A 20,135-nucleotide genomic window follows, 5' to 3' on the forward strand; every position below is an offset into this window, starting at 1 on the left:
AATGTATTAGATCTGCAACATGTATTCCAATAATCAGATTTTCTTTTGATGTTAACAGCAACATGGAAAAACATGAGCCTCGGCATGCTGATCAATGTGTGCCCCAATCTTCTCCTGCAGATACTATGCCATTGATTATTTTAATTTGTAGTAAAACAAAATGTTCAACTTGAATTGGATTTTTCAAAACAGAAATACTTTATCAGTCTAAATTGACCACTCTAGTTTAATCTCATTCCATGCTAAATACACAAATGGTGTTTGAGACTAGAAATTGCCCATATGGTCTGTTGCATGACTGAAATATGAACAAGCCATTAGATTCAATTTTAATGTACCAAAAAGGAAATAAATTACACTTAAACAAAAGTCTTATTATAAGAAATCTTTATCATAAACAACAGAGTGTAAAACAGAAGAAAGACTTTTATAAATAAAAATTGTCAAATTTCACATTATAGGAAATCACAAAAACATTTACCAAGAACATCTCTCCATTTATGACTTTTTTTTAAACATATAAAACACCCAAGGTTCGTATAACCGTAAACCGTTGTTTTAAATACATTATTTTCAACAAAAAGTAAAACAAATATACAAACCATTGCCCATTAGTCAGATGACAAGTGCATGTAAATAAGTAAACAATAACTACATATAAATAGGTTTTAGTTCCATTACAACATAAAAGCATATTAGTTTGTATAAAAGCTTTAATTAAATTGGAGTTGTACTTTGAGTTTTATATACCCGTTCAAGATATTTGTGGATAAAATGCCACCTGCAGTGTACAAACTTAATATCCAAAGGTAGATACATGTAATACTAGAATACCTACGCTTTTAGATGTTTTTGTTATATTTCCTTCTGTTAAAAAGGCCATTTAAAGTTCAAACTGGGGTTACAACAGCTGACCGTGAGTTGAGGGAAATATCTTGAGTTCACATTGTTCAATAGTAAAAGGCATTAGTATAATTAAATGAGGCTTACAGTAAAGTCTTAGGGAAGTGTGATTACTGCTTTGACCTATAGGTATGTAGCAATGCAGAAGAACCACAGCTATCCTCCACATGCTTGGCTCATTAAACTCTACTGTCACTGGCTTTTAAATTTATGCATTATCATGGAAGTAAGAACAAATCTGCAACCGTTTCTGTTTTATTCCAACTCTTTAAAAAGTACAAGTAACAATTATATAAATAATAATTAATAAGTTCCAAATAAACAATGAACAGTAGAGAAGTACTTGTTAAATTGTGTTTGCTACTATTCATGTAGTCTCATATGGTTACAAATGAATACCCTATCCAATCTTTTTTTTTTTTCTGAAAGTGATATCTGCCCTCCAAATGGCAAAATAATTTAAAAAAAATTCCACTCACAATTGACCAACAGTTTGAGGGCTTCAACACAAAAGAATTACTTTTAATAAATAGCAAACAACCAACCAAATGCCTTTTACTTTGTTCTGGAAAGAAGTCCCAAAGCCAGAAATAAACATATCTTTTGTTGTACCATATACAGCTTTATGTACACATTAAAACATATCCAGATATATTATAGTTTTTTTTTTTTTTGTAAACCAATATTAAACTGGTAAGTCAGAAAGTTTTTTCTTCAGTGTTCCTCCACCCATCAAAACAAACAATTAACACTCACAGCTGATCAGCTTTATACACAAGTTTTGCCTCAAATTAATGAAGAATCTTCCTGCGCAACATATGCCTCTCCTGCAGAACAAGTTGTTGCTCCTTATATTACAGAAAACATTTTCCTGTCTGTAGGCAAAGTTAGAGTTTGGCGTCTTCTTGAGCAGACAGCAGAAGAACAACAAGTAGAAATCCAGCCCCACCAAGTAATCTTTTCAGCAGAGCTGAGCCATCTTTAGGAATGGCGATCTGTGCCAATTCGTTGGTAATTTGGGAGATCTCATGGGCCACACAAACAAAGATAAATGTGCTAATGATGATGTTCAGCATTGGATTGCCTGGGATTAGCACTAAGATCCCCTTTGTATCTGCAGCTAGCCATATGTGGTACTGGCAAATGAAGAGCTAAAGTGAAAGAAGAAAGCAAGTTATGGTACAACAGTCTAATTAAACCTTCACCAACAACTCAGCAAAAAATGTTTGTAGGGCTAATTAAATTCAGCAAATTCCAGAAGGTCAAAATTGCATTTTCAAAACAAATAAATGTTTATTTCTAATCCTGGATTTTAAAACAAACGATGAGAAAAATTGTATACTTAAAATGTTATACAATGCACAATACCATTATACCAGACTTCGGTGTATTCTGGACAAAAATATAATACTAAATAAAAAAATAAAAACATTATTTTGACAGGCAACACATTTTACTTACCTCTAAAGATATCTTGCCAAACCATGCAAAGAATGAGCTGTATACTGAACGTGCATAACCAGGAATGTTCCTGATTAAAATAAATGCTAAAATCTGTACAGGAAATAAAGAGAGTATTTAGGGCGTGAATATGTGGTAGCTCTGCAAAACTACATCTCTTCATTCTTAATAAATTCTAAATACTGCAGTTGTGTTTTATTACTTCTCTAATAACAGACAGTGAGAGGTGTACTTAAGGGGCTGTATGCTATTTAGAGAAGGGGCCTTATAGAATCCCTAAACAAGTTTGAGTCTTTTGCTCATGGTTGGTAAATGTCTCCAACTACAGACTTTCTACATTTTAAACACTATGGTTGAGTAATGTCAAAAAAATAAAATGAACAAGAAAGCACAACCTACCTGTACCACTGACACATAAGGATGCAATGTATTGCACTCTGTCTTATTTTTACAACTACTTGCCCATATGGAATAGGTCTGCAATAAATAATACACAGAGTTCCATAAATACTATTAGACACTGTTAAACATATAAACCTGAATATTGCCAGAACTTCCAGGCTAAATTCATCTGCAGAAATTAATTACACTTACTAAATACATTTTTTGGCAAACTTGCTTCCATCTCACTTAACAGTTTTATGTTGTACAGTCCTCTGGGTAGCGGTAGTGGGATGCAGTCAGTCTGATAGACTATAGTCTAAACCACTCAGTACATCAGCCAAATTGCTGGCATTATTCATTCTCAATAGTTAGGATAAAGAGGAGGTGATACAATACTTTATTAACAACCCTTAGTCCAAGAAATGAAGGACTAGTGATCAAAAGACCAAATATTAACATCACATAGCACAGCTGTATCAAAAGTCACTGGCTGGGTAAAGCTGTCACACTCCCCAGCTAATCCCTCTAATTTCTATTTGGCATGCTAGGACAGCCTATGTTTTTTTTTTTTTTTTTACAGCAGCAACTGCATTCTACATTCAATGCCCCAACTTCTGAAAGAAACAGAATAGACCGTATTACGCCATTAGTGCTGCTTACCAGAAAGGAAACTACCGATATGAATAGCAAAAGGTTTGAGATCCTGTATGAGAAAGGAGGTTCTCCTTTGCCATCTGAAAATACCTGACATTTCTGTAATACCAAATACAGAAACGCAAAGAGCATTCCATGAAAGACAGCCTGAAAAACATGTAACACGTGTAAGTATGAGTACAAAAAACACATTTTTAAACTTGATGGAATTAAAATGAGTGTGTTACTAAATCAATTTTGAAAGCTCTACCAAGTTTCAAAATAGCAATAAGAACTCAGATTTTAACTACGAGGATGTTTGCCTAATACAGAAACACCCTTGACAAAGGCATACACAGATTGTCAAGTCGTGCACAAGTTTCTTATACTTGTGTTTGGATGTGTTTCTGTGCAAGATTAACAGCAGAATATGCACACACAATTACATATATTTTTTATGTATTAGAAGTTTACATACAAAACGGTCCAGCTTCCACCTAAACCACCATTCATGAACGCTTCCTTGCAGTTCAAAAAGCTTGGATATTGGCCAAAAGGAAAATATATTCTCAAAAGCACCCTAAAAAGAAAAAAAAAAGAAATATCTGATCAATAAAATTCATTACTGAAAACAGTATATTTCAAGACATATATAGTGGATCATATTAGCTTTTACCAAAGAATCATGCAAATCAGGATCCTGGTATTATTGTATTATATGGATATAATATGCTTAGGGCAGCAGTGTGGAGTAGTGGTTAGGGCTCTGGACTCTTGACCGGAGGGTCGTAGGTTCAATCCCCGGTGGGGACACTGCTGCTTTACCCTTGAGCAAGGTACTTTACCTAGATTGCTCCAGTAAAAACCCAACTGTATAAATGGGTAATTGTATGTAAAAATAATGTGATATCTTGTAACAATTGTAAGTCGCCCTGGATAAGGGCGTCAGCTAAGAAATAAATAATAATAATAATAATAATAATAATAATAATAATAATAATAACTGTTGAGTTGATTGTGTTATTCTGAATCTGAAAACTTATAAGGGCCTTTACAAACTCTGTAATGATCATTCCTCCAGTTGTATGTGCATTATTACAAAAAACAGTGAAAGGTAAAACCAACCTGTGAATATCTTAAAAGACATATGCAGGAAAGCAAGACAAAAAGCTTCAGCAGCAATCCCAGATTCCATAAGCCATTGCCTATGTGTTTAAACAAAGGTATCATTCAGTTTACTCCCAAATCCTTTATTTTTCTAATTCTAAAATGTACCTGATTGCAATACATGACCAATAAAAATCTCCTAGACTTCACACAATGAGGTATTTGAAAAGCAAATATAGTATCCTGAAACACTATACTGCATTCAGGCACTGTCATGTGCTGTACAAGACAGCCTTCATACTGTAGCTCCGTGAGTACACCTCACTATGAAGTGTGCAAAAGCCTTACCATCAGAGTCATCTACAATTAAATAGTTATTTTATGGAAATTCACGTAATATGTACTGTATTGAATATTCAATGTAAACTGTATTTGAATTGCAATTTATTTTAAACTAATTTGATAGAAATCATACAATAAGTCTTACTGCTTGCTTTTTTCTGTAGAATCTGGGGCCACATAGCCATTGTCCCATAGATGACAGCAAACCAGAAAGTTACTAATGGAACAAAATAGTAAAACTGATAGGAGCGATCCATTACTAGGCATAGCACGACCACAAGGAAGTTTAGTCGGAAAAGTACCTGATAAAAAATAAACAATGAAAAAGTTGTATTCCAGCATTAAACATTTTTAATTCACAGTTGCCAACAGTCCTGACATTTGATGACGCCATGTGGCATTTGCTACAGATTTGTATATCCCTAAAGGAATAAGAGGCAGTGATCACAAAGGAACTTCCCTGTATCCCTCCATAACAATTTAAACACCTTGCAGACTCATGTCAAGTCAGTGCCATATTAGCTGCTATGGTGGCCCTACATACTATTGTACGACATGAAACAAAGACCAGACCTTTTACTTTACTTATATTCACTAATCGTTTGACTGAAATTGATATGCCAGTATTATCAGTACATACTGTACTGATTCCTTATTAAGAAAAAAAACTAACAAAAATAAATGCATGACATCCTAATCCAGTTATTAATTCAATTTAAACAAACAATGCAGTACAACATATGAATATAATTTAATTAAACAAGTCCTCACTTCACTACATACCTGGCAGACTCTATAAAGTCCAAAGTCTCCCTTCAGCCAAAAGAAGGAAAAATGCCCGTAGCCTGTTTGAAACAGATATGCTGCAACTAGGACTCGTACATGCATGTACACAGGTAAGAACTGGAAAAAAAATTTACAAATCAGATCCACACACACACACAATTAGTTTAGCTCTGACATTAAGTAACATGGTGCCACACATTTTAAACATGGTGACTTTATTAAAATCTACAGGTCCTAAAAAATAAACCCCCAAAAAAACACAACAGGAAAGGTCAAAACACCTATCATTAACTAATAAATACAGGGCAATAGTTTCCTACACTTGTATAAAGTTTTACTGTGCTTTAAGGTGTGAATACTTACAGCACTTGCACCAGATATGTGATATATCAGGATTACAAGCTGCATCCAACCTTTCCATTCATCTGTTTGTTCCCTGTTTAGTAACTTTGCCTGGTTAAAGGAAAAAAAAAAAAGTAATAAGCATATATTGTAAATTTTATGGCTGCATATATACAGCTACCTATAATTATAATAAATATAATTGCAGTACTTGTGAACTATTACATAACTTTAATTAAATGCATTTCTAACTACTTAATACTAGGAAACATCATTGTAGAACCATATTAGGTAATTACAAGAATGTACACAAATGCGTGTACACTATATAAGGGTTTTACCTCCTTACTGTTTTCATTGTAAAAAAATCCCAACACCAGTATGAAGATTAGTGGTATGAAGAAGGATGAGTGGGTGTAGAATTTCTGCTCCTTCATGAATATGTCAGCTCTGTCACAAAAATAAAAGTAGGCCATGATGAGGCCTAATTTACAAACTGACTGAAATGGGATTTTCAGGCCGGCAACAGAGGAAATGGCTATAGAAGGCTTCTTCTCCTCGCCACTTTCTATATCTGTGGCAGGTTTGTTTTCCCGATGGTTGCTGCGGCAAATAAAATTCACCGCGAGGTAGCCGCTTATAGACAAAAGGAAAAAGCAAGCAGTCAGCTTCTGGATAAGAGTAAGTGGAGGCCGAGGGAGGCAGCAGGAGCCATCAATAGGTTTTAAGATCTTGTTGCAGAAGTAATTCATTAAAACCATTGCACTCTGTCACAACAAATAAATAAGAAAATTAGATTAGAAAAGTACTTTGAAATATTTATAATAACACAATAAACCAAGATAGAACAAGATTTTCTTTGTAGTTAAATAACTTTTTGCCCTAAAAAAATTGCCCTCCCAAAATATAATCTGTTAAATTATAGCAAGCTTTGCCATGGATCCGATATGATGGAACGTCTTCCGAGGCATTCAGGACTATTCATTTCCAAAGCCTCAGGCTGAAGCTGTGTAGTGCTCCCTTCTCACTGAACACCTATTCCAGAGGTAGTTCCAAATATTGTACCTGCTCTACACTTGTGTTGCCTAATTTTACAGTATAAACATTTGGGTCATGAGACTTTCTTTCTGATATTTCTACTCTTGTAAAATTCCAAATGGAAAGTAATGCTGTAAGTATGTAAGCACATCATTTTTACTGCAGGAATAGTTCTCGACTAGTTCCCTTTTGTGAAGACACTTGCAGAGATCATAAACCTATACAAAACTAGACAATGACATGTCTATTACACACTTGCAACAAACTTACAATATCTCTTGTACTTCTGGGGAGATGCAAACCATCCAGGGATTTACTGATGGTCTGTTCAGCTGCCAACCTGGAAGCACGCAGGATCTGAACCTTGGCTTTGGAAACGCTGTTTATGCTGCTGAGTATGCTCAGAGCTGCTTCATTGTACAAGTCTATTTGCTGATTAGTGATCATTTTTCTGTCCTCACTAAGATGGTCTTCAAGCACTGGATCTAGGAGTAAAGAATACGGTTACAATAAAAAATAAACAATAAAATGATAACATAAACCTAAACTTGAATTTTTTTATGAATAATTACTTTGTAACTTTGCCAGGAACTGACCAATATGCCACAGGTGGTAATATTTATTGACTTTGATAACACACACCTGTCTTTGGAATCACTTTCAAAAGTGAATAAACATCTATACTGTATTTACTGCTTTACCTTGCAGGACCCAGATAACTTCAATATGTTCTGCCAGCTTCTCCAAAAGACGTGCAATTGATGTGAGGTTGGTTTTATATTGATGGAGGGCTTCAGTGTTGCCATTGTGTAACTTAATGGACCACTGTAAAAATAACCAGAATCAATGTTAAAACTATATATATACAGCCCTGGAAAAAATTAAGAGACCACTGCAAAATTATCAGTTTCTCTGGTTTTACTATTTATAGGTATGTGTTTGGGTAAAATGAACATTTTTGTTTTATTCTATAAACTACTGACAACATTTCTCCCAAATTCCAAATAAAAATATTGTCATTTAGAGCATTTATTTGCAGAAAATGACAACTGGTCAAAATAACAAAAAAGATGCAGTGTTGTCAGACCTTGAATAATGCAAAGAAAATAAGTTCATATTCCTTTTTAAACAACACAATACTAATGTTTTAACTTAGGAAGAGTTCAGAAATCAATATTTGGTGGAATAACCCTAATTTTCAAGCACAGCTTTCATGCGTCTTGGCATGCTCTCCACCAGTCTTTCACATTGATGTTGGGTGACTTTATGCCACTCCTGGCACAAAAATTCAAGCAGCTTGGCTTTGTTTGATGGCTTGTGACCATCCATCTTCCTCTTGATCACATTCCAGAGGTTTTCAATGGGGTTCAGGTCTGGAGATTGGGCAGGCCATGACAGAGTCTTGATCTGGTGGTCCTCCATCCACACCTTGATTGACCTGGCTGTGTGGACGGGGAGCATTGTCCTGCTGGAAAAACCAATCCTCAGAGTTGGGGAACATTGTCAGAGCAGAAGGAAGCAAGTTTTCTTCCAGGACAACCTTGTACTTGGCTTGATTCATGCCAAAGCTGCCCGATTCCAGCCTTGCTGAAGCACCCCCAGATCATCACCGATCCTCCACCACATTTCACAGTGGGTGCGAGACACTGTGGCTTGCAGGCCTCTCCAGGTCTCCGTCTAACCATTAGACGACCAGGTGTTGGGCAAAGCTGAAAATTGGACTCAAATGGGGGTGCTTCAGAAAGGCTGGAATCGGGCAGATTTGTCTTTGTGAAGGACGCATGAATCAAGCCAAGTACAAGGTTGTCCTGGAAGAAAACTTGCTTCCTTCTGCTCTGACAATGTTCCCCAACTCTGAGGATTGGTTTTTCCAGCAGGACAATGCTCCCCGTCCACACAGCCAGGTCAATCAAGGTGTGGATGGAGGACCACCAGATCAAGACCCTGTCATGGCCAGCCCAATCTCCAGACCTGAACCCCATTGAAAACCTCTGGAATGTGATCAAGAGGAAGATGGATGATCACAAGCCATCAAACAAAGCCGAGCTGCTTGAATTTTTGCGCCAGGAGTGGCATAAAGTCACCCAACATCAATGTGAAAGACTGGTGGAGAGCATGCCAAGATGCATGAAAGCTGTGCTTGAAAATCAGGGTTATTCCACCAAATATTGATTTCTGAACTCTTCCTAAGTTAAAACATTAGTATTGTGTTGTTTAAAAATGAATATGAACTTATTTTCTTTGCATTATTCGAGGTCTGACAACACTGCATCTTTTTTGTTATTTTGACCAGTTGTCATTTTCTGCAAATAAATGTTCTAAATGAAAATATTTTTATTTGGAATTTGGGAGAAATGTTGTCAGTAGTTTATAGAATAAAACAAAAATGTTTATTTTACCCAAACACATACCTATAAATAGTAAAACCAGAGAAACTGATAATTTTGCAGTGGTCTCTTAATTTTTTCCAGAGCTGTATATTTACATTTGTATTAATGAGAGTTGACTGTGAGTACCTATATAAAAGTCTAGGAGAAATACTGTAACTCCACTAAAAACAGAACATTCTAGAAGATCATTAAACATCCAATATGCCAATACGTATATAACTTATGATAATTTGTATTTATTTTACAGTACTGAAAACTATGTAATACTTTCTGTAAAGTTTCTCAGTGTTGAAAGGGTTAAACTAATTTGTGTCAACTGAATAACCTATCAAGGTTATTTATAAGACAAGTTTTGCAATAAAATACAAATGATACAAAAAAGGGAAGGGGTAGTAACACCTGATGCATAAACTCTAGTGTATACACCTATACATATTTAAACTAGACATGTAGGTCATGAGTGTCTACTTACAGTAGCTGCTCCCAAAACAATGATATCTGGTTTTAGAGAGGTACCCTAAAATGAAAAGGAAAGGTTTGTCAGAGAATGTTGATAACTGTGTACACTAGAGCAACCAAATGTTATCTATCAATGTATGTATGCAATGTTTTGTCAAGTAGACTAAATTAGGTGGTCTCTGGAACATGTTTCAATAAAAAAAATGTAAACAAAATTACTGATTCTTTTTTTTTTTTAATACAGAACACTTAAGTGTGCTATGCCTGTTACAGAGCTAGCCTTCATGTCTCCATGGTAACCTGCAATCACCTATGGGAGAAAGGACTTACAGGATATAATACTCAGATAGAGAAAAAAAAAAGAGAAATAGACATGGGTGTTTTTGTGGGGAAAAAAAAAAGCTTCCCCAAGGGCATAATGTAAGGGGTGTGTATCAAAACCACAGAATGCCACTCTGTACCAAAAACTAAGCAAATATCTGCTTATACCAGAAAAGTATTTCTGAAAAATTGTCATCACTTATTAACACAAACCTCCAATGTCCAAGCTGTTAAAGGTTCCTTCATAAAATTGTTAACTTCTGTATACCATAGGAAGTCCTTCACAGGGAAAAAAAGGAAGATATTTAATTCAGATATTTTTAATGCAGTTGAATGTTTAAACATAACACAAATGCAATGTTTTACTGAATACCACATTTGTAAACACCATCATAAACTTCCACCAAAATGAAATTCACCACTAATTTAGCTGTCATAGTATCTTCTAGAGGAATCCACAAACTACTTTAAATGTATGTTTTTTTTTTGTTTTTTTTTTACAAACAAATCATTTGGGGCATAACAAATAACACAACAAGGGACTTTTCAATAGTATGATATATAAAATGGCCTGGACACATTTGTTGGTACCCCTTAGAAAAGATAATAAATAATTGGATTATAGTGATATTTCAAACTAATTAGTTTCTTTAATTAGTATCACACATGTCTCCAATCGTGTAATCAGTCATTCAGCCTATTTAAATGGAGAAAAGTAGTCACTGTGCTGTTTGGTATCATTGTGTGCACCACACTGAACATGGACCAGAGAAAGCAAAGGAGAGAGTTGTCTGAGGAGATCAGAAAGAAAATAATAGACAAGCATGGTAAAGGTAAAGGCTACAAGACCATCTCCAAGCAGCTTGATGTTCATGTGACAACAGTTGCAAATATTATTAAGAAGTTTAAGGTCCATGGAACTGTAGGCAACCTCCCTGGGCGCGGCCGCAAGAGGAAAATCGACCCCAGATTGAACAGAAGGATAGTGCGAATGGTAGAAAAAGAACCAAGGATAACTGCCAAAGAGATACAAGCTGAACTCCAAGGTGAAGGTACACCAGTTTCTGATCGCACCATCCGTCGCTTTTTGAGCGAAAGTGGGCTCCATGGAAGAAGACCCAGGAGGACTCCACTTTTGAAAGAAAAACATAAAAAAGCCAGACTGGAATTTGCTAAAATGCATATTGACAAGCCACAATCCTTCTGGGAGAACGTCCTTTGGACAGATGAGTCAAAACTGGAGCTTTTTGGCAAGTCACATCAGCTCTATGTTCACAGACGAAAAAATGAAGCTTTCAAAGAAAAGAACACCATACCTACAGTGAAACATGGAGGAGGCTCGGTTATGTTTTGGGGCTGCTTTGCTGCGCCTGGCACAGGGTGCCTTGAATCTGTGCAGGGCACAATGAAATCAAGACTATCAAGGCATTCTGGAGCGAAATGTACTGCCCAGTGTCAGAAAGCTCTGTCTCAGTCGCAGGTCATGGGTCCTCCAACAGGATAATGACCCAAAACACACAGCTAAAAGCACCCAAGAATGGATAAGAACAAAACATTGGACTATTCTGAAGTGGCCTTCTATGAGTCCTGATCTGAATCCTATCGAACATCTATGGAAAGAGCTGAAACTTGCAGTCTGGAGAAGGCACCCATCAAACCTGAGACAGCTGGAGCAGTTTGCTCAGGAAGAGTGGGCCAAACTACCTGTTAACAGGTGCAGAAGTCCCATTGAGAGCTACAGAAAACGTTTGATTGCAGTGATTGCCTCTAAAGGTTGTGCAACAAAATATTAGGTTAGGGGTCCCATCATTTTTGTCCATGCCATTTTCATTTGTTTTATTATTTATAATATTATGTTGAACAAAAAATCAAAAGCAAAGTCTGATTTCTATTAAATATGGAATAAACAATGGTAGATGCCAATTACTTTTGTCAGTTTCAAGTTATTTCAGAGAAAATTATGCATTCTTCGTTTTTTGTGGCGGGGTACCAACAAATTTGAGCACGTCTGTATATAATCGTGATTAGGAACCCTATCATGGACATTTTAAAATAACCCAATAATCGTAGAAAACGGTAGTCACGTGATACCACATGGCTGAAGCAGAACAGGAGGAGCTATTTGCTTCAAACCAATCCTCGGTGTGGCTGTACTTTGGCTACAAAAAGATACAAAGGGAAATACCATAGAAGATGGCCATTCAATTTGCAGAACATGTGGCAAAACCACAACAACCAAAGCAGGATCAACTTCAAACATGATGTGGCACTTGCGTACTTACCACCCAGTGGAGTTCAGAGATGGTCATAAATTATAAGTAATTGTATGTTAAATAAGAGGTGACCCCTAGAATCTGTTAGCAATAATGTACAATGTACAGTGCTTATGAGTAAAAAGACTATTACAGGGCCTGGACATTTATATTTAAAACAAAATACAGTTTTTATAAAGAATTTCCTAAACCATAAGCCTTTTCAAGAAAGCAAAAATTGTGAGCCTATAAATGTTTTGTTTGAGGCCTAAAAAACTGTTGTTTATTATTTGTATAATTGAGTTACAATAGTCTGATAAATCTACTGCTGGCTTCCAGTGTCTAGTGCTCTTTCTTGCGATACAGAAAAACATAAGAAAGTTGGTGATTTCCTCAGTCTCATGGTATGTGTATTTTCATTCTTGCTAGTACCTTGCTATTTTTTATCGTTCTACAGTTTCCTTGTGCTGCAGATGATATTCCACCAAGAAAAAGACTTAACAAGTTATTTTTTTCATTTTATTAAGTTAAAAAAGTAGTTAAAAAAGAACTTCTATTGTAATAAACGTACCATGAAATAGTGCGCTCACAGCTATTGTATGGTGGAATTTTACTATTATTTCATCCCTAAACGCAACCCATCAAAACTCTTACCAATGATTTAATAAACCGCGGGAACAACAGTAAGATAAAATCATCAGTCCAATAACATTTTGCAGTGAAAAGAGCTCACCACTTTCAGAGAGGCACTTCTGTCTTCAAAAGGAATGTTTTCATGCTATAGAAATAAAAAATAAAAAATAAATATATCAGCTTATCAAAAACAAAACACCAGAAAAAAGTTAGCTTTCAATAGTGCATTTTTAGATTTATTGTAGGTATCTGCAGTACAACTGGATAATAAAAAGTAATTTCTGACAATTTGAAATATAATAATAATAATTTAATTTCCTTAACCACAATTACTGTAAAATGTATGTTAGTACTCTTATAAAAGTTGACCACAGTATTTTGGCACTTTTACTATGCTCTTCCCATGGTCATACTAAGCATTTACCATGGTTTGCCATGATAATAATTATTATTTTATTTTTTTAAAACATGCTTCTCTGTGCATTACAGTGCTTACCTATGCTTTACCATGTTTTCACTGTGCTTTATTACACTTTGCTGTGCTCTTACTATGGTAAACTTTTATAAGGGATTGCCTTGTTTTTAGACATTTGGACCTACATAGAAGCTGACATTAAATAATATTACTAAAAAAAACGTACCTTCATTCCTTCTTCTTTAACTTCAAAGTTTATTATATTAACATATGAGTAGAAAAGCTGTCGAATTCTGGAATCTCCTATAAATGCTATGTGCTTCTCAGCAAGACAGCTCTTCGCTTCACTGGAATATAAAAGAATATACTACTGTCAGATACTACAAATGGCAGCTTTGGGGATAGTAACAATTGGCCCAACTGGACGAGGCAGCAGACCTTCACAATAGGTTGGCCAAGCGCGGAGATGTCGAGATGAGAGGATGTGAATGAATCAAATGCAAAAGGAGCAAGTTGCAAATGTTTTGATCAGATTTTAAGTTTGAATTAATGTGAATGTGAATTAGTTTGAAAACTTCATTATTGCTGTTTATGTAAAACAAGAAAAAAATAATATATTTTTACTCACTCGCTTTTATATCTGTGCATCATACACCCATAAGGTTGCCATGCATTCTCTCCCAGCAATCTACCACTGGAGAGAAGCCACTCACAGGTGTCTCCACCTACAAAGCAATAAGAACAAACTGTAAATGTGGGAAATTCAGTACATCAATTTCATAAACAGCTGAAACCTGTGTGTGTGTGTGTTGTGTGTGTTGTGTGCGTGTGTGGAGGGTGTACAGCAGGTTATGTTCGCTGTCAGCCAAATTCATTCTGATAACAAGCACTATCAGCACTATCAGTCTGCAGCATCAGCGTAGGCAGGATTTTGTTTGGGGGGGATGGAGATTTTTGCAGATGGGTAATAATTAGGGCTGTCAATCTGTGATTAACGCGTTAATTTCTTGGGAAATAATTTTTTTAAGCATGTTACTCGCACTCCTGTCTTGTCCCTCTTAGCAATATTCTTTATCTTTATTTCCTTGTCACAGGTTTGTTGCTTTTAGTTACAGCATTAGAATACAGAGCTCAATAAAACTTGCTCAAAGCACCCAGTGGCAACAGAGAGGTATGACACAGGCCCGGTTTTTGGGATGTTACCGCATAACAACCTTGCGTTTCGATTGGTCCTTGTCTGTCACAGGAATATGACGTCAACACGAGTGGGAAAGCTTGGAAGAATTGTGATCGGGGGGGAGAGAGAGATCCTGCCCACTATTACAGTTTTGTTACAGGACTCATTAGTTTATCTGTAATGTAATTTTACATTACAGTTTTACATACAGACTGCTAGTTCTCAGGGTTCTGGGCCGCTTTGCTTTTATAATGTCCCAAATTCTGGGCCGCTTTGGTTTTCAGATAACGTCACAAATTCTGGGCCGCTTTGGTGTAAAGTATTTCTTTATTACAGTGAAGAAACTACATTGCACTGAAATAGACACATGAAAATTCATTAAAGCAGTCGTTTTCCTTTATTAATGGCTAATATTAAAACACATTTTTGAGAAGGAACATGGTATTCCAAATAAAAAAAAAAGACATCTCATTTGCGTATGTAATGTCGATCAATATATTGTACTGTTTTGGATTCTTTTTGGGACACAAATGTGACTGCATCCGTGAGTGGATGATGGCTCAAGCCATTTATTTTTACAATACTTCAATAATAACCAAATAAAATCATAAAGTGAGGGAAAGGGAACTGGGAGTAAAAAATGAAAATAAATGATTGTAGTGTTTTTTTTTTCTTTTACCCTACCCTTTCTCACTCTATATCTCCCCCGAACACAACCTTCTCTCACACTCTTGTCTTCCCCAATCCTCCTCGTCTCTTCCCTGCATCCCGCCCCCCTCCCCCGTCTTTCGTGCCAAACCTGCCCCACAAATTCCCCTCCACACACATCAAGAAACCCCTGCATGTACACACAACCAATGCAACCACCATGCAACCCCTGCACATACGCACACATGCACCCACCCACCATGGAACCCATGCACATACATACACACGCACGCACGCACGCACCCACCCACCATGGAACCCATGCACATACATACCCACCCACCCACCCTGGAACCCATGCACATACATACGCACGCATGCACCCACCCACCCACCATGGAACCCATGCACATACATACCCACCCACCCTGGAACCCATGCACATACATACGCACGCATGCACGCACCCACCCACCCACCCACCATGGAACCCATGCACATACATACCCACCCACCCTGGAACCCATGCACATACATACGCACGCATGCACCCACCCACCATGGAACCCATGCACATACATACCCACCCACCCACCCACCCTGGAACCCATGCACATACATACGCACGCATGCACGCACCCACCCACCCACCCACCCACCATGGAACCCATGCACATACGTACGCACGCACGCACCCACCCACCATGGAACCCGTGCACATACGTACGCACGCACCCACCAACCATGGAACCCATGCAGGCACACACCTCCATGCAACCCCTGCACACATAAACCAAAAAGAACCCAAAACATTACATATTTTATATATATATATATATATATATTATATATATATATATATATATATACATACACACACACACACACACATATATATATATATATACAGCTCTGGAAAAAATTAAGAGACCACTGCAAAATTATCAGTTTCTCTGGTTTTACTATTTATAGGTATGTGTTTGGGTAAAATGAACATTTTGGTTTTATTCTATAAACTACTGACAACATTTCTCCCAAATTCCAAATAAAAATATTGTCATTTAGAGCATTTATTTGCAGAAAATGACAACTGGTCAAAATAACAAAAAAGATGCAGTGTTGTCAGACCTCGAATAATGCAAAGAAAATAAGTTCATATTCATTTTTAAACAACACAATACTAATGTTTTAACTTAGGAAGAGTTCAGAAATCAATATTTGGTGGAATAACCCTGATTTTCAAGCACAGCTTTCATGTGTCTTGGCATGCTCTCCACCAGTCTTTCACATTGATGTTGGGTGACTTTATGCCACTCCTGGCGCAAAAATTCAAGCAGCTCGGCTTTGTTTGATGGCTTGTGACCATCCATCTTCCTCTTGATCACATTCCAGAGGTTTTCAATGGGGTTCAGGTCTGGAGATTGGGCTGGCCCTGACAGGGTCTTGATCTGGTGGTCCTCCATCCACACCTTGATTGACCTGGCTGTGTGGCATGGAGCATTGTCCTGCTGGAAAAACTAATCCTCAGAGGAACATTGTCAGAGCAGAAGGAAGCAAGTTTTCTTCCAGGACAACCTTGTACTTGGCTTGATTCATGCGTCCTTCACAAAGACAAATCTGCCCGATTCCAGCCTTGCTGAAGCACCCCCTTAATGAGTCCAATTTTCAGCTTTGCCCAACACCTGGTCGTCTAATGGTTAGACGGAGACCTGGAGAGGCCTACAAGCCACAGTGTCTCGCACCCACTGTGAAATGTGGTGGAGGATCGGTGATGATCTGGGGGTGCTTCAGCAAGGCTGGAATCGGGCAGCTTTGGCATGAATCATTTTACCCAAACACATACCTATAAATAGTAAAACCAGAGAATAGTAAAACCAGAGAAACTGATAATTTTGCAGTGGTCTCTTAATTTTTTCCAGAGCTGTATATACACATACACACATATATATATATATATATAAGGGCAGCAGTGTGGAGTAGTGGTTAGGGCTCTGGACTCTGGACTGGAGGGTTGTGGGTTCAATCCCCAGTGGGGGACACTGCTGTTGTACCCTTGAGCAAGGTACTTCACCTAGATTGCTCCAGTAAAAACCCAACTGTATAAATGGGTAATTGTATGTAAAATAATGTGATATCTGTATAAAGTGAAATAATGTATAATGTGATATCTTGTAACAATTGTAAGTCACCCTGGATAAGGGCGTCTGCTAAGAAATAAATAATAATAAAAATAACAATAATAATATATACACACACATACACACATATATATATATATATATATATATATATATATATATATATATATATATATATATATATATATATGTATATATATGTGTGTATGTGTGTGTATATATTATATATATGTTTGTATATATACATACAAACATATATATACACACACACACACTGTAGGGAAGTTTGTTCTCATTATCCTGCTACCCAGAGCAGAACTTCAAAGTCGGATATTGTCACGACAGATATCTGATTGCACTTCTACACTACACTACACAGTAGGATACATGACGTGCATTACACAATTTGGTTAAGTCATTTGTTTATCTTTGGTTCAGTGCGCACACTTGTATAATACAAGCGAGCAAGGATACAGTAACGGAATCAGATTTTTTCTTTTTTTTTTTGGATGTGGAATGATGTGACAAATAGTAACCTGCCTTCTCCCGCAAGTGTTGCATTGCTTGACTGTGCATTTGTTTTTACAGCCAAAACGTTGGACTGAAAGCTACTGTCCGCGCTCGACTTTACAAATACAGCCTAAAAAAACACCTGTTTGTGTTTATGTTTCTTTCGATAAAAACCATTGGACCACCTACAACAGTACACATGGTTTTGTATGGCATCTACACCGTTCCAAAGATAGCCACGCATAACCAAGTACATACAAATAATATTGTGAACACACCCAAAAGCAATAATGTGCTCGGCTAGACAACCTTCTGCTGCTATGTAGTGTTCTAACTTATTATTATTATTATTATTATTATTATTATTATTATTATTATAAATCTAAGTTTTAGGAGACTACGGTTCAATCTTCTGAAACAAAGGGTTTAATTTCAGATTACTGGGCATCAAACATATCCCTCCCCCCACCTTACCTCCATAATTCCTGGAGACAGAATGGAATACGATGAGCAGAAGGACGGCAACTAAAGCGAGCAATTTGGCATTTTGTATGCTGAAATACTGGTTTATCTCTCGTTTGCCTCGGCTATAGGCCAGGACAGACATCTTGGCTCCTCCATGACAACAATCAGACAGACGAGACGCAGCGGTGGTGCTAAACGGGGAGATGTGCGCGTTGAAGCCTGCTGAAATTTCCCCAGCCTCTTTGGTCGTTTCAGCTTCATTGCTTTCCGATGCTGCTCCTGGTGCAGGGGCTGTCTCACACGAGTTATCCAAATATACTTTATTATCACTCATATTGCCTTTACAACAGCTTCTTTAAAACAAAATGATATACTTTTTAGTCAGGCTAGTATGTTTATTTTATTTTTATAACATGCCATGTTCAGGGCTTAAATTATCATGGAATATTTCCAGGAGCCCAACCGCCACGAATATCTCTTTCCCACCCCAAGCACATCTAAAAAAAGAAAAAGAAAATTGGATATTTTAAATCAATTTACATATCTTTTATTTTAAGGCAAGCTTATCTGTACGACAGGTTTTATAACCATTTCTTACACGCCTTGCTTTTCTGTTTCCGTAACCAACTAGGAAATTACATTAAAGCCGGGGTTCCTAAACTACGGGCCGCAGAAACAGTGATATTCTGTGTATTATATTGTTCTATTAGCGAAAAGCAGGCGCCTGCAGCCACTGTAACTGTAGAAAACTAAAGTGTAGCAAGGCAGTTTTGGCGGACTGTCAATCAAAGCAAAAATTCACAAATCAGAGCTAAAAGATTGCCTACCTGTAGGCGGGATGTAAAGCGAGAGCTCTGACAATAGGGCAGTGTTAAGGTCATGTGATCGCTCTGCTGGCAGATGTGAACATTGTGTTTAGTATTAATAAAACTACAATATGTCGAATCCGCTACCAAAGAATATGTTTTGCAAAGTATAAAGAACAGAAAAGGCAGCTACAGGAGTTTGAATGCATTTGTACCATGGGCTCAGTTTTGAGATAATGGAGTTTTTTTTTTTCTTTTGTAGAAACGTTTTTATACTAACTTTTGTACGTGATAACAGTAATTAAAAAAATAAATTGATGCCTATGATGAATACGTTTTTGTGACCAATTAGCTATTAACATTTAAAATATGGAGTACTTTGATGTATGTTTTAGTATTAACTAAATCAAGTTATTAATCAAACTGATAAATCTTGTTACATACCGGTAATTGATTTATTAAAATGTTTGGGGATACTGCTATTTTATTGATTACTGGCTCGTTCACAGTCGTCTTAAACTAACGCTAGAGTATGTTTTGTTGGAAAATAATAATTCAAAAAAGCATTTTTTGACAGATTCAGTTTATTTATTTTCATAAGTTTTCTTTTGGCTAAGTGGCGCAGCTGTGCTCTTATTTTTTGGGAGGGGGGGAGTTGCAAGCCAACTGAATGTGAGTTTGCAAGGTGTATTTGGTTGTACATAGTGGCGAAAAAAGTAACTTATGCAAGGCTCTCGTTTCCTTCTGTATTGTGCGCATTGGTCTTTTTTGTGGAAGACAGTTCAGCGTGACAGGTAACGACTGAACGTTTTAGTTACACAGTGTTCAGAAATTAGGATTTAAGAGTTATGTCCTTGTGCAAGTTGTACTGGTTTTACTCAAAAAGTTATTCCTGTTCAGGTGTTTATGAATGGGAATAATAAGA

At 36.8% G+C, this 20,135-nt stretch overlaps 1 protein-coding gene across 2 annotated transcripts; it reads right to left on the bottom strand.

The window, feature by feature from the left end:
- Positions 1-372: 372 nt before the first annotated feature.
- casd1 (CAS1 domain containing 1) lies at positions 373-19,162 on the bottom strand. 2 transcript variants are annotated; one of them, XM_033992218.3, is made up of 18 exons: positions 18,414-19,162; positions 14,095-14,191; positions 13,693-13,813; positions 13,152-13,196; positions 10,380-10,445; positions 9,859-9,903; positions 7,698-7,821; positions 7,267-7,481; positions 6,300-6,725; positions 5,980-6,069; positions 5,614-5,733; positions 4,976-5,132; positions 4,507-4,586; positions 3,860-3,961; positions 3,409-3,549; positions 2,764-2,841; positions 2,365-2,457; positions 373-2,054 (listed from the first exon to the last, which is right to left on the bottom strand). In XM_033992218.3, the coding sequence occupies exons 1-18, from the start codon at positions 18,736-18,738 to the stop codon at positions 1,791-1,793; spliced, it is 2,589 nt and encodes an 862-aa protein (XP_033848109.3). In that variant the 5' UTR covers positions 18,739-19,162; the 3' UTR covers positions 373-1,790. The 2 variants fall into 2 exon arrangements, with proteins under 2 accessions (XP_033848109.3, XP_033848108.3); XM_033992217.3 differs by lacking the exons at positions 13,693-13,813; positions 14,095-14,191; positions 18,414-19,162 and having other exon boundaries at positions 13,073-13,163.
- Positions 19,163-20,135: the final 973 nt, after the last annotated feature.

This window comes from Acipenser ruthenus, chromosome 3 (assembly GCF_902713425.1).
Source record: "Acipenser ruthenus chromosome 3, fAciRut3.2 maternal haplotype, whole genome shotgun sequence".
Taxonomy (NCBI): domain Eukaryota; kingdom Metazoa; phylum Chordata; class Actinopteri; order Acipenseriformes; family Acipenseridae; genus Acipenser; species Acipenser ruthenus.